This window comes from Rousettus aegyptiacus, unplaced genomic scaffold, assembly GCF_014176215.1.
Source record: "Rousettus aegyptiacus isolate mRouAeg1 unplaced genomic scaffold, mRouAeg1.p scaffold_m13_p_1, whole genome shotgun sequence".
NCBI lineage: Eukaryota > Metazoa > Chordata > Mammalia > Chiroptera > Pteropodidae > Rousettus > Rousettus aegyptiacus.
In genome coordinates this window covers 96,108,694-96,123,954 of record NW_023416284.1, presented here as the reverse complement: position 1 = coordinate 96,123,954, position 15,261 = coordinate 96,108,694, and the positions used below count along the sequence as shown (strand labels likewise).

The window sequence follows — 15,261 nt, the reverse complement described above, 5'->3', positions numbered from 1 at the left end:
GCTACCTCTCACAGCCCCCAGAATTTCTTGCAGGAAGAGGGGTAAGGGTGAAGACGTGGTGACTTCCCTGAACAGACCTGACTGGAAGTGCCGTAACTTCTATTCGGCTGGCAGCAGGGCCCAGTCATCAGGGCAGAAAGCAGAGAAGCAGCATGGGACCACAGAGAAACAACAGTTGATTTTTACCAACCTCAGTTGCAAAACAGAGGCTGAGCTGCAGCCCCCAACTGCCAACCCGGAGGGACCCTGCCCCCAAACCCTCTGAGACCTAACACTGTGGAGCCCCAGGGGAATCTGAGCAAATGCTACAGAAACTGTTGCTAACACTGACAGGGACTGAAATTGAGAATAGCGAGTGTGATTAAACATCTACAAGAAAATAAAAAAGACATTATTTAGACTTTATATAAAGCAGGGATCGAAGAGGCTTAGACGCCACCTACTGGTATCCAAAAGAAAAGCGCCTTCTTTGCAGCAGGCTAAAGACAGACCTTTATATAATAAATCTTCTTTCTGGAAAAACAACAGTATACACTTCCATTAACATCTAGGCACAGAAATAGTCCATTAAACACCATGAAAACCAAGGTGACAAGATATCTCAGAAAGAGAAAAATCTCCAGAAAATAAGCTTACAGACATTGAAATATGCAATTTAAATGACAGAGAATTCAGGATGGTACTTCTGAAAAAACTCAATGAGATCCAAAACAACGTAAATCAACAGTTTCAAAAACTGAAAAAACAGCTTTATGAGCAGAGCAAGATGACTGAAACACTTAAAAGAACCAAACAGTACTTCTGGAGATGAACACACTAAAGAGTTGAAAAATGAAATAGCAAGCTTGGGAAATAGAGTCAACCAAATGGAGAAAAGGATCAGTGATATTGAAGATAGAAATCTAGGAATAAATCAGAAGGAAGCAGAGAGAACCCAAAGAATGAAAAATAATGAAAGAGAAATACAAGAACTAGCTGATACCATCAGGAGAGAAATCGTAAGAATAATGGCCATTATGGAAGACAAGGAAAAAGAGCGAGAACTAGAAAGCATTTTCAGACAAATAGTGAACGAGCATTTCCCAAATCTAAGGAATGAGCTGGAGCTTGAAATTCAAGAAGTCAACAGAACACCCAATTATCTCAACCCAAAAAGGCCCTCACCAAGACACATTGTATCCAAGTTATCAAAAATTAATGACAAAGACAGAATTCTCAGGGCAGCCAGGGAGAAGAAAATAGTAACTTATAAGGGAAAGCCCATTAGATTATCCTCGGACTTCTCAGCACAAATCTTACAAGCCAGAAAGGAGGAATGAAATCAAATATTCAAATTATTAAGTAAACAGAACTACCAGCTAAGCTCTCTTTTAGATATGAAAGAGAAATTAAGACCTTTCCAGACATACAAAAATAGAGGGAATGCTCCACTATGAGGCCTGCACTACAGGAAATTCTGAAAGGGCTCAGCACACCTAAAACAAAATAACAACAAAAATACATAACTAGGAGTAAAGTGACTATCAGGCAAACAGAAGCAGAGGAGTGCAACCCTTACCAAGAACAGGGCAATTAAGCCTAAATAATAAGAAGAGAATTTCTATAGCATACATAGAAACAAACTGAGATAACAATGACTGAAAAGGGGAGAATTCAAAGATCCAAATTCGCAAAGGAGAAAGGAGAGAAGGCACACACAGAAGAAAAGGGACAACTGTATATATATAACTATCTTTTTCATATTTGTAATGATAAACACGCACCATATGGAAGTGAAGTATATAACGTAAAGCAAGAAGAACCAGAGGGAAAACCCACAAAAGCCAACCAAAATAAAGAAAACAGAAACACAAGGACAATGAAGCAATGGAAACACCGAGCTACCAGAAAGCAAAAGATAAAACGGCTATAAGAAGACCTCATATTTCAATAATCACCCTATAAGTAAATGGACTGAACTCACCAATAAAAAGGCACAGAGTTGCAGATTGGATCAAAAAACAAAACCCAACCAGGAGACACATCTCAGCTCCAAAGACAAATACAGACTCAAAGTGAAAGGGTGGAAAATGATATTTCAAGCAAATGACATTCTGAGAAAAGCAGGAGTAGCGGTACTAATATTGGCCGAAATAGACTTCAAATAAAAATGGTAAAGAAAGAGACTGAGGGACATTTCATTATGATAAAGGGAAGCATGCACCAAGAAGACATAACACTTACTAATATCTATGTTCCCAATCAGGGAGCCCAAAATATATAAAGCAATTAATAACAGAACTAAATGGAGAAGCAGACCAAAATACTATCATAGTAGGGAACCTAAATATCCCACTATTGGATATCGACAGATCATCCAAACAGAAAATCAATAAGGAAATAACATCCTTAAATGACATGTTAGACCAAATAGACATAATTGACATATACAGAGCCTTCCATCCCAAAACAGCTGCTTGTACATTCTTCTCTAGTGCACATGGAACAATCTCATACTGGAACACAGAGATAGCCTCAACAAATATAAGAGGGTTGAAATCAACCAACCATATTCTCTAATCATAATGCTTTGATACTAGAGATCGACTGCATAAAGAAATCAGGAAGAACAGCAAATACATGGAGACTAAACAACATGCTACTGAAGAATAACTGGGTTGAGAAGAAATAAAAAGAGAGATCAAGAGATGCATAGAAAAGAATGATAACGACAGTACAACATAACAAAACTTAGGACACACCAAAAGCGGTCATAAGGGGAAAGTTCACATAATTACAGGCTTATCTCTAAAAGCAAGAATGAGTTCAAATAAACAACCTAACGCTTCATCTTAAAAAACTAGAAGAGGAAGAACAAATAAAGCCTAACTTCAGCAGAAGGAAAGAAATCATCAAAATTAGAGCAGAAATAAATAAAATTGAAAATAAAAAATAGAAAAAAATAAATATAATAAGAGCTGGTTCTTTGAGAAGATTAATAAAATTGACGAACCCCTGGCTAGACTCAGTAAAGAAGAAAGAGTAAGGATACAAATAAACAAAAACAGGGATGAAAGAGGGGAAGTTACAACTGACATCACAGAAATACAAAGGATCATGCAAGAATACTATTAAAAAGTATATAGCACCAAATTTGATAACCTAGAAAAAATGGACCAGTACTTAGAAAAATACAACCTTCCTAGACTGAATCAAGGAGAACTGGAAAGTCTAAATAGACCAATCAGCAGTATAAAATTGAAACAATTATCAAAAACCTACCAAAAAGTAAAAGTCCAGGGCCAGATGGCTTCACCAGTGAATTCTACCAAACATTCAGAGAAGATTGAATACCTATTCTCACACTCTTCCAAAAAATTGAAAAGGAGGCAGCACTTCCCAACTCATTTTATGAGGCCAATATTACTCTGATACCAAAACCTAGTTAAGATAACACAAAAAAAGAAAACTACAGACCAATATCTCTCATGAACACAGATCGAAATCCTAAATAAGATACTAGCGAACCAAATAAAGCAACATATTAAAAAGATTATACACCATGATCAAGTGGCCTTCATCCCAGGGGCACAGGGATGGTTCAATATATGCAAATCAATTAATGTGATACATCACATAAACATTAAAAAATAAGAATCGTGAACATATCAATAGATGCAGAAAAAGCCTTTGACAAGATACAGCATCCATTTATGATCAAAACACTTAACAAAATCGGTATAGAAGGAAAGTACCTTAACATAAAAAAGGCCATCTGTGACAAACCCTCAACCAACATTATACTTAATGGTGACAAACTAAAAATCTTCCCTCTAAGATCAGGAAAAAGGTAAGGCTGTCCACTATCACCACTGTTATTCAAGATAACATTGGAAGTCCTAGCGAGTACAATCAGACAAGAGAAAGGTATAAAAGACATCCAAATAGGAAACAAAGAAGTCAAACTGTCACTATATGTGGTTGCCATGATCCTCTATATAAAAAGCCCTAAAGACTCCACAAGAACACTATTAGAAACAATAAGCAAATACAGTAAAGTCTCTGGATACAAATCAATGTTCAAAGATCCATAGCATTCTGATACACTAATAATGAAGCTTCAGAAAAAGAAGTGGAAAAAAATAGTTCCTTTTGCAATTGCAACAAAAAGAATAAAATACCTAGGAATAAATTTAAGAAACATGTGAAGGACCTATATAATGAAAACTACAAGACCCTATTAAAAGAAATCAAAGAAGATACAAAGAAATGGAAACATTTCATGTTCTTGGATTGGAAGAATCCACATAGTTAAAATGACCATATTACCTAAAGCATTATACAGACTTAATGCAATCCCCATCAAATCTCATCAGCATTTTTTAAAGAAATAAAACAACAACAAAAAAAATCATCAGATTTGTATGGAAGCACAAAAGACCGTGAATTGCCAAAGCCATCCTGAGAAAAAGAATGACGCTGGAGGCTTCACTCTGCTCAACTTCAAATTATACTACAAAGCAACAGTAATCAAAACGGCATGGTATTGGCAGAAAAACAGACACATGGACCAGTGGAACAGAATTGAGAGTCCAGAAGTAAACTCATATTTATATAGGCAAATAATTTTCAACGAAAAGGCCAAAAACACAGTGGATAAAGGAAAGTCTCTTCAATATATGGTGCTGGAAAAATTGGAAGGCCACCTGTAAAAAAAAAAAAAATGAAATTAGACTGTTGTCTATCACCACACACCAAAATTAACTCAAAATGGATTAAGGACCTGAATATAAGACCTGAATCAATGAAATGCATAGAAGAAGACACAGGAACTAAACCCAAGGATCTTGGTCTTAAAGAGGATTTTATGAATTTGACCTCAAAGGCAAGGGAAGTAAAAGATAAATGAATGAATGGGACTACATCAAACTAAAAAGCTTCTGTTTAGCAAAAGAAATTGTCAACAAGGTAAAGAGACAACCATCGAAATGGGAAAATACATTTGCAAGAAACACCTCCGATAAGGGCCTAATATCTAAAATATATGAAGAACTTATATGACTCAATAACAACAAAAAAACGAATGATCCAATGAAAAAATGGGCAGAGGACCAGAACAGGAACTTCTCCCTAGAGGACATACAAATGGTCAACAAACATATGAAAAGATGCTCAACATCACTAGCTATTAGGGAAATGTAAATCAAAATCACAATGAGATACCATCTTACATCTGTTAGAATAGCTGTAATCAACAGGACAAGTAATAAGTGTTGGAGAGGATGCAGAGAAAAAGGAACCCTCCTCATACACTGATGGTGGGACTGCAAATTGGTACAGCCACTATGGAAAACAGTTTGGAGGTTCCCCAAAAAACTAAGAGTTGATCTACCATCTGATCCAGCAATCCCTCTACTGGGTATTTACCCCCAAAACTTGAAAACTCATATCCGAAAAGACATTTGCACACCAATGTTCATAGTAGCATTCCTATGATAGATGATTGGCTAAAGAAGCTGTGGTACATATATACAATGGAATATTACTCAGCATAAGAACAGATGAAATACTACCATTTGCGACAACATGGATGGATCTCTAGATAATCATACTAAGCGAAATAAGCCGAAAAAGTTGAAAATCACATGATATCACTTATATGTGGGATGCAAACCTAAAAGCAACAAATGAACAGGACAAACAGAGACTTAAGGACATGAACAATGGGCTAGTGGTTACCAGAGGGTAAGGGGCAAGGGAGGAAGGGAGAGATAGACGGGGTAAAGGGGGTCAAATATAGGGAGGGAGGAGGAGGGTGAAGTGGGTAAAGGGTATCAAATATATGGTAGCTGAAGGAAACTGGACTCTGGGTGGTAATCACAATAGAATATATAGATCTCAAACTATATCGTACACCTGAAAATTATATAATTGTATTAACCGATGTTACCCCAATAAACTTAATTAAAAAAAAAAGAATTCAATTCAGTTTTCTCATTACAAAAACCCCCCAGTTATTTCATGTAATGAAACACAGGCCCTGCAAGGACTTGTGTTGGGAGGGACAGCAATGCGCTGCTTACATTGAGGGCTGCTTCTGCTTCCTCCAGCGCAGGTTTAGCCGCCTCGAGTTTGGTCTCAGCTTTGACTTTTTCACTATCGATTTCATCTACAATTTTTTGGGCTTTGTCTTTTACCTCCTGCACTTCATTTTTTACTTTGGCTGAAGCTTGAGCACTTACTGTGACTTCTGCTAATACCTGTTAAATGGAGAAAACATGTGAGAGCGAATAGAAACCTTTGAGTGAAACTTAGATTTGAGTACTGAGAGAATATTTATTCAAAATAATATAAAATATGAATAAGAGCAAATTTATTCCCCAATTTAGTCATCTGTATTTTAAAGTGTTTATCAAAGTAACTCATTTGAGCTGTTCTTGGCAGTTTTCTATTTCCTAGGCTCTCCTCAGGCTTAGAATACATAAGGAAATATTTTAAGCTTTCAGAAAAATGGTATTTCTACTCTATGTAACATCTGGAACATTAAAACAATTCAAGTAAGTGTAATGGAATAAGGTCAGAAACCATATTAAGCCTCATGTAAAAACAATAAAAAAAATTAAAAAATTTAAAAAAAGCTCCTTTTTTGTTAAGTGCCTCCCATTTGCCAGGACTTTGCTAAGTGCCTCTCCTAAGCTATCTCACTCATTTCAGCAACCGGTTAAGGATCAGGGCTTATGTAGCTATTCTGATCTCTCTGAGTGGAAGCTGAAAGCAGATTGAGACGAAGGTGGGAGATAAAGGAGCAACACGCATATATTCCTACCACCTTAGGAGGACTATCTTTTTTTGTTTAATTTGTTTTGCTTTTTTTTTTTTTTTTTAACTCTACCAACTCTTCTCTTATTCTTTTCCCATCCTGACACAATCTTCGGATGAGACTTGGGCCATCTTAGGAAATTAGAGCATGCAGGGACCAAATGTAACTTTTAGTCAAGCAGAAATTTGATAAACAGATAAGAGCAAACGCGAGAAAGAGAGTCAAAGAAGGAAAAATAGTCTCAGATCAGGTATAGGACATAATCGTTTATATAAGTCTTGGTATAAGTTAAACAAAAATATCTAATGGTCTTTGTGAACATTATGTTACCAGAAATAGTCTGTACATTTATACCGTTTACATTTTAGGAACATTTTTAAATGCTCTTTTTTTTTTTAATATGGAAAATGTTCCTCACCACTAGGGACAAAATAAATGCAAACTCACTTCATCTGCTTTTACAGAAGCCACTGCCAGTTCCTTCTCCTTCACTGCAAGATCCTGAGAGAGTTTCGCGACAGATTCACTTGCCTCCATAAGCTTATCAAGACCTTTACAAACACACGTACATACTCTTGGTGAGCACATGAATATCCCTCCATCAAATATTTAATCAATATTTACTACTTATCAGGCACCATATAAGTACTATGACAAACACTGTGTAATTATTTATGGACAAAGAGTTTAAAAATACACTATATTATGAGCAACAATACTAATTATATATCTGAGAGTTTCACTGGGGGTAGAGGGTGAACAAAATAGCTCTGATTGAAGAATATCATCAAGAGTCACTTAATTCATTTTGGGGGAGGCCTGTAATTATATTTATTTCTAATGTTTCTCATAACCAATGTGTTTCCTATTAATTTTATAAAAAGAGTATTTAGCTCCCTTTGTATTAGTTTATATTATAGCATATGTTAACCAATATTGCAGGAGAGTTAAAGGAAAATTCCTAAAAAACTGTATAAGCTTTTAGATTGCTTCTTATTTCGGACAATACATTTTCCTATTTCTTACCAAGAATAACAACTTCCATTTTTTTTTAAACTGCACTTTTGACCTTATTTTTTATGATATATAGATAATAATTTATAAACATTATATAAAAACTCAGTGTTTTTTAGACTTTTTATATTATTTGATACTGTACAAACATTACTAAATCAAGATTAAAGACCTACATGACAGATTTCTTTCAGTGTTCACATAAGCAGCTTTGTATACAAATATGCTCTGATGGAAACGTATGCTATAATTTATTGTAAAGGCCTTGTTAATGTGTATATAAGCCTTTTGTTTCTTTCTGTTATTGCATTTGGTTTATGATAAATTTTCCACTGTGTGATATTTGTTTTAAATTTCTACACAAACTTTATATTAAAATATATATTGTTACACAAAAAAATAAATAAAAATAAAAATTTTAGAAAGAAGAATATCATCTAGACACATTCAAGGGAAAGCCACAGTGCCATACTGAGTAAGATTAATTTAGTCAAGGAACTTATTTGACAAACTCAAGGCAAACAAATGCCTCGGCTTTGCAAACACACTGCAGCTATCATTTTTTGCCTCTGAATCATGTAGCAGCTGAGACTGCAAATGAGACACAAAATCTATTAACATTTTTGTCATTCTCTTTGCTATAAAAATGAAAATAACTGCTAAAGCCTGTGCAACTGGCTCTGTGCAACTGGCTCTTTCAGTACCGTATAGCAAAATAACCAATTGAATTTCTCACCTTCCAACTGAGTTCTAGATGGAGGTATTTAGTAAATGTTTAGCATCTGGTCTCTTGAAGGGGAGCACTCATTTATATGTTTTCAAATTTCCATGGTATAAATAATCCCACCATGGCTAATTGCAAGCTACCAACAGATTCTCAGTAGCACACCATTATATAATATTTCTACTATACCGATAGAACGGAACTAACCTCAGAAACATTAATAATAGTAAAATAGAGTTAAAAAAAAAACCCCTAAAAAGTGGTAAGTTTTAAATATTTATTGCCTTCATTTCTAATATAATTTAATTGTAAGTTTATATGACTTAATTTTTAATAATGGCTATGTTTAACAACCAGATCATAAAATTCTTAACTTTAACAATTGGCTCTCATGAGCCAGTACAAGTAGCTTCAGCTCACCACTGAATCTGGAGCATCATGTAGAAAAGCTGCAAGAAGGTGAGCAATTGAGAAAAACAGAAGAAGGTTTCTTTCACTGTGTTTCTATCATCACTGTAATTTCCTCGACCTTGCTTAGTTATACTCTGTGACCAAGTTTTGTGTAGGAGAATTGAAAAGAAAACACTGGGTGTTTTGGACTGTTTGCGCCAAATGTTTTCTAGAAAAATAATCTATTCCAATTTGCACTTTTCCTACTTATATTACATATGCTGCACACTCAGATAAACTCTCTCTTCCTATTTGTGTGTGTGTGTGTGTGTGTGTGTTTCTGTTTTGCCTTTTCCTTTGTTAAAAATTTGAGAAGCATTAACATGGCAAAGTTTATACAAATTGAGGGAAATTGTAATGAAAGCAAATATTGAAATTGAGAGTTGGCTTTTCCCCATTTGCCAGCAGCTGCTAGGTGACTCGGTGACCAGCTACTCAACAGGGTAGACCTAGGGTTAAAAGAACTGGAGGAAATGGTTCTAAAAAGGAAACAAGCCACATTTGTTTAGATTTTCTTCTGCCCAGAGTTTCCTGACAGATCAAAAGACCCTTACGGGCATTTTCTCAAAATAATCTATTACTAACAATAAAGTCCATACTTCATTTTCAAAGACAACAATATCCACCAAACAGAACACTGGAATCCTTATCAGATAAGCCCTTAAAAATTTCCATTCTACTTACCAATATTCATACGCTCAGCTTGTTCATTAATATATTTCACCTTTTCAGTATAAATGTTTTTATAACCGTTTATAAATGAGAGATAAGATTTGGGAGTCACATGTGCTCTTCGGCGGTATCTGAAGGTAGAACATAAAAATGATGTTCATCTCTAGCATTCTGGTGCACTCCCATAAAATGTCAGAACAGATGTTCTCCCCACTGTGAAATTAATGTAATTCTGGAGACTGAGTCACTAGCAGGAGGGCAGGAATTGTGAATGGTTTCCCTAGAGGTGAGGTAGAAAGAACACTAAATATCCGATGTTTGACCTTTTAGGGGTCTTTGACTAAATCCACCCTTATCCTACTGTTGACTTCCGTTTCCTCATCTGGAAAACTGAGAAAAGAATCACTGCTTTACACCCGCTAGAATTTTGTGAAGACAAAAAAATATATATAAATAGTATATGTAAATATTTGGCAAACTTTAAGGTTCTGTACAAATATTAGGGATATGTGATTGAAGTGAATTTGTACTGTGATCTGTTTTCATTCAACTTATATTAGCTACAAATATCTTCACTGCTAGGGACCAGCTGGATGGGCTCTCCATATCCCACTGAGTTCCTGTATTATCCTTGAAATCAAGGCAGCCACATTTGATTCAAACGCTCAACTCACTATGGCCTTTAGTATAGTATTTATATTTAATGATTGAAATAAATTTAAAAAAAACTAATTTTATACAGGAGAAGCTCAAGTAAAAGAAGTCCTCACATACTGTAAAATCATTTTACCTCATATTAACTTTTCACTTTTAGAGTTCTTATAATTTTTTGTATTAGAATTTTTTTTAAGGAATTGGGCATATATAAGGCTATCATTAAAGTGTGTTAATTAACTATTACATTCAGAATAAACTTCTACAACCTAAGAGAATACAAAAAATTTGAAAACACACCAACTTTTTGAAAAATAAAGACACGGGTTTTTGTAGCTATATGGAGGTAAAAATTTCTCTCCACCGATGGTGGCAGGAGTTCAAGTGAAGTAGAAATAAAATCTTCCTAACAGTAAGAATTAATACACACGAATTCACCAGGCGAATCGGGAGATAATCTAGAACTATTCAAGAGGTGTGGTCTGAGTATAGTTTTAAGTAAAGAATAGGGTACAGGATAAACAACTTTTGTGAGATAGGGACCCCCTGGAAAATCACTGCAAGTGTCCGTCACCCAGACTCTCTATATAGAAAAATAGGCATTGTCTTTCTGGCAGGTTCAGCACCTCCTGAAGCCCATCTATGAGCCTTAAGGGAGAAACCCACTGTTCCAGAAATCCACGTTGGCTCAACTATACTCACATCTGACAATTGTACACAGTGACTATCATACTTTTGCGTGGGGGGCTACTTTTAGTAAATGGACTCTCCTACAGTCAATCAAAATTTTGTTTCATAAGTATTTAGTGTAAAAACATGCATGACTTGAAAAGACTAAGGGATGCAAATACAAATCCTAAAAGTTTCCTTAACAGAAAGCAATGATGAAATTTTAAAATGGTACACTTCTTTAACCAAAATAAATATTCTATTTGAATAAGAAACTAATTTTAAAGTTAATAGTGCATAAATTAAGTCATTCTCAAAAAAATTAAGTAAATGAAATTATGTGATCCATTAAGCATGTGTAACTTTGAAGATTGAAAGAAAAGAGGTACTTAAGCATGGACACGAGTTAATTTTTAAATCTTGTTTACTTATCATTTTTTCAATATGTATTTCTAAAAAATCAAAGCAAAAGAAATTAAGTGTAGCTGGGACTTCATGCTCAATCAATATGAAGAGTTATTTACTGGCTATTCCATTTAATTCCTCTTTGGAGTAAGCTTTGTGGTTCTGTACCTATCATGTTTATGTAATGTCACTTACCTTTGGAAATAACTTTCACAGCTCTCTGAAACCATGTCATGGAAGAGGCCCATTGTTTCTACAACTTGTCTTTTAGTGTCACTAGAGCAGACAATTGCATAGTCTAAAAGGAAATAGGAGGCCACGGCAATCAGAGCCTCCTTGGGCCAGCGACTGAACCAGTCCATAGTGCAGCCTGATATCAAGCCAGGAAATTTCAAAGAACGGGCACGGAACTTCTCACCAACCTATGGACGGCAAGGTCAGAAAGCATTAGCAACACAAACAGACGAGAAATCGGCTAAAGAAAGACTTATGTATTGTGAGCCGACAGTGTGACATCACAACTTTTTAAAAAAATCTTGGGTTGCATTAATAAATAAAGTGTCCAGATGAAGGGAGGTAATATTTCCATACTGTTCCCTGTCTTAAGGCTATATCTGCATTCTTGGATTCGATTACCTCTTAAGAGGAAACTGACAAACTAGAGAGTGATGATCAGAAAAATGAAAGGCCTGGACACTAGAACAAGTAAGGATGGCAGAAGGAATGAGAGATGTTTGGTCTAAAAAGGAAACAGTTCAGGGAGTCTGCAAAAACTTTCTCCAAATATCTGAGGAGCCGTATATGGGAAATGGTTTGGTTCATTTTACAGGACTGGAACAGAATCACAGGGAAAGAGACAGAGAGACAAAATATTATTGCTTATAAAGAAGATCTTTCTGACTATTAGACTATCTAAAAATTAAGCAGGTGCTTTGTACACTAGTGAGACAACTCCCCCTCCCCCAGAGAAGTGCTGACCAATAGAATTTTCTATATATGTGTTTTCCAGTGTGGTAGCCAGCAGCCACACATAGCTATTGAGAACTAGAAATAGCGTTAGTAGGACTGAGAAATTGGATTTTTATTTTTACTTAATTTAAATATCAAAATATAAATGGTCATACATGTCTACTGGCCACTATATGGACAGTGCAGTGAGCTACAGATAATCAATAAAGTGTCCAGATACATCAGGGACATTCTAGATGGTATGTCTAGATTGGAGATAGATCTGGACAAGATTGCATCACCAAATCCCTTACAATTCAAATAATCTATGTCTCTAGGTGATTACTGAAAGTTGTAGGCTATGCAATAATTTATAATAAGATGAATATGTTAAATTATCAAACTATTATACTTTGGTATGAGATATCAGTCAGTGGAGATTGGTAATAGTAAAGTGTTGATTTTATTTCAGTGTAACAAGTGTTACTTTGTGAGCAAATCATCTCATCAGAGAAGGTCAACAAACTATTTTAATACGTAACTCCTCCTACATAGATGTAAATAAAATACAAACTCACTGGAGAAAAGCACAGAACAACATGCAAGTTCTTCCTTGATCTTGAAATGAAGTACTCATACAGATTATCAAAGGTAGGAGGGTGGCGAGGCAGCTCCTTTTTCATCACTGATATCAGACTTTGGGTGATTTCATCCATCTCATCCCGTGCAAACAAATTGGAGATCTTTGAGGAATAGGCAAGACAGTGTTCTATATTTTAAGAGTTCTCCACAGTTAATTCACAGCCAGAGTTTTGTTCTTCCTCCCCTCCCTCACATGTCATCCTTTTTCATATTTCCTTTCTGCACCTCCACAGTTAAATCTCTGATTGCCAGAGATTACCAAGAGTGCAAATATTTATTGAGCAGATAGAATGTCTAATTAGGAGCAAATTTTTCTTCCCTTTGCTCAAACAGCTATCACCAAAAAGCTATCTCTCTATCAGTCCAATCATCTCTTCAAAATGTCCAGAAATGCCCTCTCTTCTCTGACACATAGTCTCAATTCTAGTTCCAAGTTAGTTAACCAGCTCATGCACCAATAAGCATCCATAGACACCATTGTACAGGGAAGAATTAACACAGCAGGCCAGTTTTGAGAAGGGTCTGCTTGCAGGGCTGGCCCTTGGCTGGCATCTGGGAACTTGGCTTTTGGAATGACTCTTCCATTGCAATTGATAAGATTGTTCCAGTGTGCCTAGACTATTTCTACATTGAGGTATATGGAATTTTGGCAGTTGTGGCTAGGCAGGGAATGACTACATGACCAGCCCCCAATAAAACCACTGAACTCTGAGCCTCAAACAGGCTTACCTGAAACAGAAATACAGTGCATGTGTTATGGCACTTCACCACTGGAGGAAAAGCACGTTCTGTATGGACCCTCTGGGGAGAATGCAAGCAACTTGCACACGGATTTCTCCAGATTCCACGCCAATGTGTCTTTTTCTTTACTTATCTGGCTGTAAATCCTTATGATGTTGCTTTAATAAATCTTAGCCATGATTACAAGTATATGTAAAGTCCCATGAGACCTTCTAATGAAGTACCAAGCATGTGATTGATTGTGGAAGTGCAGATATAAGTGATGTCAGAAGTGGTGACATCAACATCTACTTAAAGCTAGCAGAACTCTCTCAACCCTTCTGTACTCATGACGATAGATAGATAGATAGATAGATAGATAGATAGATAGATAGATAGATAGATAGATGATGGACGGATGGATAGATAGATAGATAGATAGATAGACAGATGATAGATAGACAGATAGATAGATAGATAATGGATGGATAGATAGATAGAATAGATAGATAGATAGATAGATAGATAGATAGATAGATATAGGTATATGCTTTGCTCCTCCTAAAATAAATTATAAGATCATACTGAAGAATGAAGAGACAAAAAAGCAATCATATTTAAAGTGAAACAAAGCATAAAAAAAATCTGGAGGTAGGCAGCATTAATTTCACAGGAACTTCAAAAAATTTACCAAATCTTATATGTTAATTATTTCTAAAATGAAAAATATGTGTAAATGGTCTCACTTGCTGAAGGGTGTTGAAGTGTTGCTGTTTTTCTATTCAAATATAATTTACATTTTAGAAATATGAGCTTTTTCTCTATTTTTGAGACCTACCTCCCCTGATGATAGCAGGTTGTTAAGATATTCTAGAAACGCCTCATCTTTTATTTCATTGTCAGTAAAGATGAAGGTGATGCCTTTTCCATCAGCACCAGCAACTTTGTACAAAAATTTTAAGTCATCTGTTAGATTGCTCACATTATAAGACCTAAAAAGAGAAATGGTAGAAAATTTCAAATTAAAAACATATATAGTCATAATTTATCTGAAAATACAATTTAACCCATGATGATTAGAGCATAATCTACACCTGCTCCAAGAAATATTAAGTATTTAATACCTGCTATAAAAAACCACAGAGATTAGCGTGAAACAGCTATATGTTGCAGTTCAAAATACATATGTCTTATTTAACTTGAGAAGTGAGAAATGGGGAACTTACCTGAAGTGACTCATGAAGAGCAATCAGGAAATGAACTTTTATTCCTTGCAATCTGACAGTTCTCGGCAAGAGATTGTGCCCAAGGGAATATATGTATAATATCTAAAATTAATCTAAAATTTGTATGAGTTTGAATTGGTAAAGAGTCAAGATAAATTATAAATAAAATTAGTAATAAATTATATATAGTGGTAATTTGTGCATCTCACTAAGTGGCTACGTACAGAGAAAGCCTACAGAAAAAGTTTCATTATGCAATGTGATGTAAATAATAGAAATGCTATAATTATGTGATTACAGGTTATGAAAAGAAGGTCTTGGTCTCTGTTTTTCTGTTT

General features: G+C 35.3%; 1 protein-coding gene across 7 annotated transcripts in view; it reads right to left on the bottom strand.

Annotated features, from left to right (window-relative positions):
- DNAH8 (dynein axonemal heavy chain 8) overlaps nt 1-15,261 on the bottom strand; it is a 304,884-nt gene that overhangs the window by 103,592 nt on the left and 186,031 nt on the right. For all 7 annotated transcript variants that reach the window (XM_036217561.1, XM_036217559.1, XM_036217568.1 and 4 more), the window contains 6 exons: nt 14,536-14,689; nt 12,914-13,078; nt 11,583-11,809; nt 9,672-9,790; nt 7,247-7,350; nt 6,063-6,239 (listed from right to left, as the gene is read on the bottom strand). In XM_036217561.1, coding sequence (XP_036073454.1) covers nt 6,063-6,239; nt 7,247-7,350; nt 9,672-9,790; nt 11,583-11,809; nt 12,914-13,078; nt 14,536-14,689 — 946 coding nt within the window. The remainder of the gene's footprint in view (nt 1-6,062; nt 6,240-7,246; nt 7,351-9,671; nt 9,791-11,582; nt 11,810-12,913; nt 13,079-14,535; nt 14,690-15,261) is intronic.